The sequence below is a fragment of the Etheostoma cragini genome, chromosome 22 (genome assembly GCF_013103735.1).
Source record: "Etheostoma cragini isolate CJK2018 chromosome 22, CSU_Ecrag_1.0, whole genome shotgun sequence".
Classification (NCBI taxonomy): Eukaryota; Metazoa; Chordata; class Actinopteri; order Perciformes; family Percidae; genus Etheostoma; species Etheostoma cragini.
The window spans coordinates 8,687,758-8,694,134 of record NC_048428.1 but is presented as its reverse complement, the minus strand read 5'-3'; the positions used below and the strand labels follow the sequence as shown (position 1 = coordinate 8,694,134).

Sequence of the window (6,377 nt, the reverse complement as noted above, 5' to 3'; positions counted from 1 at the left end):
TCTCTCTCTCTCTCTCTCTCTCTCTCTCTCTCTCTCTCTCTCCTGTGTACTCTGAAAACACTTTGGAGAAAAAAAGGAAAAATTCTACTTGAAACTGTTCCATTAAGCTAATTTTTTGTTCTTCCTCTCAGTCCGAGGTATTGCTGGACTTGCCCTTCTTGACCAAGAGTGCGGCTCCTGCTCAGCTCTTCAGCGCCCCCTGTGGATGTCAGTGCTAAGTACCACACTTCACACCTGGTAGAAAAAATATGTAATATTGACTGAACATTAGAAATCATTTCTTAGCTTTTTTACTGTAATGAAATTCCAGAAAAAGTTCAGTAAATGTGATCAAGAAGCTTGCAAGATGCAGAACTAAACAAGAAAACTAGCCACCGAATAAGATAATAGAAAATGGTCATGGCCAAGATAATCCCTGACAACATTCGTAAACCCCAAAACGACCTCTGTAGCAATAGCAATGGGAAGAATGTGGGAAATGTGTCTGGCAAGTGGTGCAGTAGATCTGCAAAGAACCCTATAAAGAAATACACGTCTGAGGAAAACAAATGCCCTGTTTGCGAGTTAGATTCATCCCCATTGGCTAATTCTCTTAACATAGGTTAGGTCAGGTGACGGACTAACTTGCCGTGCAGTCAGAGAGATAGTATTATGCTTACTGCAGAAACTTCTCTTTTAAAAGCGCCCAGAGTATAACTCATAACTGTGAGCAAGTTTTCTAGTCAGCAACAACCTTGTAGGGAAACACTGTATTAGTGCTCTACTGCAGTCTGTGAGTCGCACTGGCTGTGGTGAAGAAAATACTGACCAAAACCTGCCCGTTGACCCCTCTACAGCCCTCCTCCATGCTGACCTCCAGTCACTATGGAAACAGTGTGCCTCACCCATCGTCCTGCCAAGACCTGGGGGACAACAGAGAGGGGAGGAGGAAGATGAAGCAGGAGGGGAGTCAGAGCAGGACAGAGAAATACTCAGGGCAGAGAGGAAGAGGAGGAACTCAAGCATGCGAGAGGTGGGTCTGTCTGGGGGGAATATTTGTGAACTTGTGGCTAAAATAATACTACTAATAATTATAAAGTTTGCCAACTGAGTGTTCAGTTCAGTGGTGAGACAAATTAGATTATAAACCTTCTCTCTCTCAGACATCCAGTGAGTCAGGAGTGCCACCCGCAGACGCCTCATGTAAGAATTCTTCTTCTCTTTCTCAGATACATTATCAGTTTTTACGAGTATGAGTTTCAGCAGGACACTAAAAATGTAATTTGCCTCAAACTGCAACCATTAATTGTGTGTTTCTTCATGTTTGTGTTTTTCAACAGCCTACATGTCCAAAGAGGACAAATCCATAAGCGATGTGATCACTCCTGTCAGCAGATGGTAAGTCTCAGGTCTATAGATGGACAGACAGACAGCTAGATGGACAAAGAAAGACATCACTGTGTGTGTGCGTGCGTTTGTGTGTGTAGGTCACCACAAGAGGAGGCGCAGCTACGAATGGATCCCATAGCGGAGGAGAACATCGAGATGCCCGAGGCTCAGACTGACACAGAACAAAGGGACATGCTGAGGTACTTCGTACAATATACACAGTACACACACATTCACAACTAAATCAAGCTTAGAAACACACAAGAAGACAGTGATCGTACGGCTTTGGAGCTTAAACCTAACACTTAATCCCAGTTAAAAGACTCTGGCAGTCCTCTCCACAAGATGCACTGGCGATGTGATTGAATATTTTAGCGAATGAAATTACTAATATTTATATAAAAACAATTCCACGGTCATGTTGTTTTTGTTTTGGACACTTGTTGCCCCCGGGCATCACTGGTTGACCCACACCTTACTTTGTTTGACATCTGCTTTAAAGGTCCCGTGTGTTTCGTTGTTCATTATCAAAATCTGTGTTGCCCTTTCACTAACTTCCTTTTTTATGAATATTGACCCATGCAAAAAAGTATTCTTTTTGGCTTGAAATTTTACATTTGCATGAACTGGGGTAGAGTCTCCGTATTGTCAGTAAAATTCACTAAAATACAAATGCTGTAACTATATACTATTAATTATGGAAACAAAACAACGGTCCATGTCAGTCCTCCAGGTTGAATCCTATCACTGCTCACTAGGTCTGGGTGATATGGAGAAAATCAAATATTACAATATTTGTATACAAATACCGCGATAGATACCGCAATGATATTGTAGTGTTAACTATTGGTGCTTTCATAAAATATTTACACTATGAGATTTTTGATAAATAATCATAATAGAACAGTCTGGTAAGATAAGAAAATGATATCACTTTACTGTAAACCAGGAAAAGACCAAACTTATGTCATATTACGATATTATGATATCTAAACTCTAAGACGATGTCTAGTCTAATATCACGATATCGATATAATATTGATACATTGCCCAGCTCTACTGCTCACACACTGCATGTGTTTTTTGCAGCTGGATCTCCTCCAGCCTGCAGAGGTTCGGGGACGTCACCTTTGACTCTCTGGTGCCCCCGGAGGCCGGCCGCGCCGCTGCAGCACACACACTCTATAAACTGCTAGGTGAGGAACTCAAGAGCTTAATTATCCTGACAACACCCAAAGGTCCTGCTCTTCATTGACTAGCATTGATGTCTCAGAAATAGACTGTACGCAGACAGCCATAGAGAGCTTAGGGATGACGCAGGTGTTAGTGTTGAAACAAGTGTGACAAAATAAAATGAACAATGGAGCTTTTGATTTTAGAAACGTTTGCCAGTTAAAGATGCTCTTTGAAGCTAGTTCTAAGTAAGCTGTATGTTTTAGTGAGGTCTCCTAACTGGCCTCCAGTAACAGATTAATGTGTTCTGTTCTCCAGAGCTGCTGTCTGCGCGACACGTGACTGTCCAACAGACTCAACCGTTCAGTAACATCTGCATCAGGATGGCCGCCTGAACACACACGGCATACACACTTTAGGCCTGTAGAGGTGCACTTAGACTTTTTGTATTGAAGGATAATGTATGAATTTCATAATCCTTTGGCTTTTAGTGCCGCGTGAGATCATCAGCTCTCATCTTTTATTTAAAAGAATTCACACAGGTTATATGTTTTTATAAGAAATGTTAAATTACTAGAAGGGTAAAACATTGAACAGCATAACTTTGCTTTTATGCAGTGTTTTAAAGATTTTTTAACCATTTTAATCTGGTTGTTATTTGTTGATGTGGTTGTATTTTTATTTATACCCACTGAGTTCATCGCTGTTGACAATTTAAATTTTAATATCTGGTTTTTGTTTTATAGTTTGTATACATTTTAACATTTGTAATGATTTTAAATTAAGCTTTTTATGACGTTTGTATCTACTGTGTGCATTTTTATCCTTTTTAGCTTAAATCTTGTAATAAAATGCCTATGCTTAATACAGCATATGATCTTGAATTATTCTCCCACACAAAACATTTTGACCCCTGATAAACTTTGTATTTCTATAAGAATAATATTTAGGTTTTTCCATTTTTTATAACATAGTATTCTCTCATTTGAACTGCTCAAGAATCACTGTAAACATATTTTAACTCCATCTGTATTGAGTATTGTCTTAATGACACCAAACATGACCCTTATAGTTTGTTGTTCTGGACTGCTTTTATATATACACACACACACACACACACACTCTGTATAGGGATGGTGGAGATAAATATGTGACATACAGTTACATCAGCAGTTCCTTGCCTCCAACAGGAACACATAGTGTTCCAGTCTGACCTCATGCCTCAATAACTCCACACAATTACAGTGCTCGTTAAACACACTGGAGACCGCCTCTGTGTGTGTGTGTGTGTGTGTGTGTGTGTGTGTGTGTGTGTGTGCGTGTGTGTCCATGTGGCGCCTGGTTGTGACTGTGCTGAGGTCAGTGGTGCAGTCACAGAACAGAAATCCAAACTCACATCAACATAGTAGAATGGTAATTTTGTTGATACTACTTGTGATACATTCAGGCTCCGGTGCTATGCATGGGAAATGTGGTTTACACTGCCAAGTTGTGTTTTGATTAAAACTGGCATCATCTAAAACAAGTCAACTGCTTTTTTTCCCTCATGGTGTTCCCCTGCTGCTAGGTACAAACCCTCGTCAATTAGGGCTAAATGCCTTGCTCAAAAGCAGCTTGATGGTTAGTGCCCACTGGCACCCAGGGGTTACAGTGGGCTTGTTGTATAGCCACCACCACTGCTGCATCTTTGCAGGACAGAAGGTAAGTCTGACCTCGCCGTGTTCACAGACACACAGCGGCACACCGTTGAACACGGGGAAAGCAGGGTCACAGGCTGATTAGTGAGGCTAAAGTATCTACTTGGCAGGTGGCAATAAATCCCTCGGTTAAAAATGTATGTTTCTGTGGGGGAAAAAAATAGCTCTTGTATAAAGAGATCCAACAAGTCAATTCAATATATAGGATTTTAAAGCAGCACAGATCTTAGTAACATGCACTTAAAGGGCTAGTTTAAGTGGGGTTGTAAGTACTTATCAATAAAGTATAACCTACAGTAGATGGTGGTTGCTACGCCCCCTAACCTAAAAAAACTGATCACAATTATCAGTGATCAGAGGAACTTTTTAGCAAACTTGCTTTATTTACACATCCAGCAGACATAAATCAACATTAGCATTCCACCTAGCAAATAAAGTAAGAGTGTGTAGCTCTGATTATGGCCACTTCAATGAGCAGAAAATCCAACACGCGCTACCCCCGTACAGTCCACCTCCCTTTGGCTCTATACATTCCCGAGCATTTGCATCATCTGTATCGCTCCACAGTTGCCGACGCAAGGACGATTTATTGTGCGGCTGCCCATGGAATGTGACATGCTGAGTCCAGAGTGCTAGTTTAGTGGGAATAGCTCCTGCTGTACAGAACAACATACGCATGCTCCACAGCATGGGGGACCACAGTGTCCCATGTTTGTGTCTCTTTGTAAGTCAGAGCAAGAACAAGTCCCAAATGTGACACTGTGCTGTGAATGATCCACACGCCAACCCCCTGTTCACCTAAACTATCAGACAAATGAGAGAAGGGAGACAAACGATGAGTGGTGGTGGAGGAATGTTGGAGGGAATCATCTCATTACACCGTAATAAATCTGTCTAAACTGAACTATATGTGACCCTTTTGGTATTTTGTTGTGTTACGTGACTAAATACACAGACTTAACTCTAGATCATGAAGCATGCCGTTCCCAATTGTTTCTTCAGACTGGAAGTAATTTAGGCCACATAATTCCTCCATTTACAGGCAAAGCATACTCTTACTTTACACTGATTCCACCCAGGAACACTCAGACTGATAATCCACACAGACACCTGGCAGTGCCCCCCCCATCCATCACCTCCCTGACAGTCTAATAAACCTTACATCTGAGTGACACATAGCACACATTCAGAGTGGTTGCTTAAATCAGCCTGGAGGGCAGAACACAAGTCCATATGCAATGACACTCTCACACTTTCCAGAGGACTTCTAGATCAGAGGAGGCAGAGCTCGGAATCATCAGCCCAGGAAGGAGAGGGGGACCAGCCAACATCTGCAACAACACGGCACAGATCCAGCATCGGATACAGAGATAAAGCACAGATCATAGAAGCAAGGGAGAGGAATACATCGCATTCCTTTTTGTTTAAAATACTGATCAGAAAGTCAAGATGGCAGCAGACGAGACAACAAGCTCGTTGGACGAGGGAGAGGCCAATGTGGAGCAGGCCAACGGAGGACCACAAAGCCCAGCAGACGGGGAGTCCCCCGAGTCACGCGGCAAGATAGTGCGTGTTGAACTAGAGTGGGAGATCCCCATGTCTCTGTCCCTGCCCATCCAGGTGGAGCCCGACGCTGCACACCAGCCGTTTCCCTTCCTGGACACAACACTGGCCGACCTGGGCATCAAAGAGTAAGTCTGTTCACAAGCGGTCTTAAAAAGCCATTGAAAAAATCATGTAGACTTATTAACATGTGTGTGCCTGTGTGTCCAGGTCAGAGGTGAAGGAGAGGGTGGTGTGGGTCGACAACAAGAAGACCCAGGTCAAGAACAAAGCAGGGAAGCTGAAGGAGAAAGAGATCACCATCTTGGAGGTAAGAAGTCAATGGAAGCAAACTAAAGCATGTCTGAGGCGGGATAGTAAAGTGAACCCATTTTGGTTTCCTGTTGTAGGTGAGAGTGAAAGCCCAGAAGCCGGGAGACAAACAGCTCCAGGAGGTCCTGTACAGCACCGAGGCGCACACTGACCGCTCCTTCTGTCGTACAGGAATGGATATCCTGCCCTGGAGGCACAGGAGTACAGGTCTGGGAGAGCTTCAAATCAGTCAATCCAAAATTAAACTCCTGGGAAGTTTAGAAT

At 42.7% G+C, this 6,377-nt stretch overlaps 2 protein-coding genes across 5 annotated transcripts in view; both read left to right on the top strand.

Annotated features, from left to right (window-relative positions):
• Window positions 1–3,249, top strand: part of rec8b (REC8 meiotic recombination protein b) — a 12,279-nt gene extending 9,030 nt beyond the window's left edge. For 2 of the 3 annotated variants that reach the window (XM_034862296.1, XM_034862295.1), the window contains exons 12-18: window positions 132–207; window positions 837–1,012; window positions 1,143–1,182; window positions 1,320–1,377; window positions 1,467–1,568; window positions 2,458–2,564; window positions 2,860–3,249. In XM_034862296.1, coding sequence (XP_034718187.1) covers window positions 132–207; window positions 837–1,012; window positions 1,143–1,182; window positions 1,320–1,377; window positions 1,467–1,568; window positions 2,458–2,564; window positions 2,860–2,936 — 636 coding nt within the window. In that variant the 3' untranslated portion in view covers window positions 2,937–3,249. The remainder of the gene's footprint in view (window positions 1–131; window positions 208–836; window positions 1,013–1,142; window positions 1,183–1,319; window positions 1,378–1,466; window positions 1,569–2,457; window positions 2,565–2,859) is intronic. The other variant, XM_034862297.1, reaches the window with a different exon arrangement.
• The window catches only part of si:ch211-196f5.2 (uncharacterized protein LOC556372 homolog), a 6,998-nt gene continuing 1,253 nt past the window's right edge, over window positions 633–6,377 (top strand). Inside the window, exons 1-4 of one of the 2 annotated variants that reach the window (XM_034862309.1) lie at window positions 633–646; window positions 5,627–5,929; window positions 6,012–6,111; window positions 6,191–6,320. In XM_034862309.1, coding sequence (XP_034718200.1) covers window positions 5,688–5,929; window positions 6,012–6,111; window positions 6,191–6,320 — 472 coding nt within the window. In that variant the 5' untranslated portion in view covers window positions 633–646; window positions 5,627–5,687. Of the gene's footprint in view, window positions 647–5,467; window positions 5,930–6,011; window positions 6,112–6,190; window positions 6,321–6,377 lie in introns of those variants that run through there. The other variant, XM_034862308.1, reaches the window with a different exon arrangement.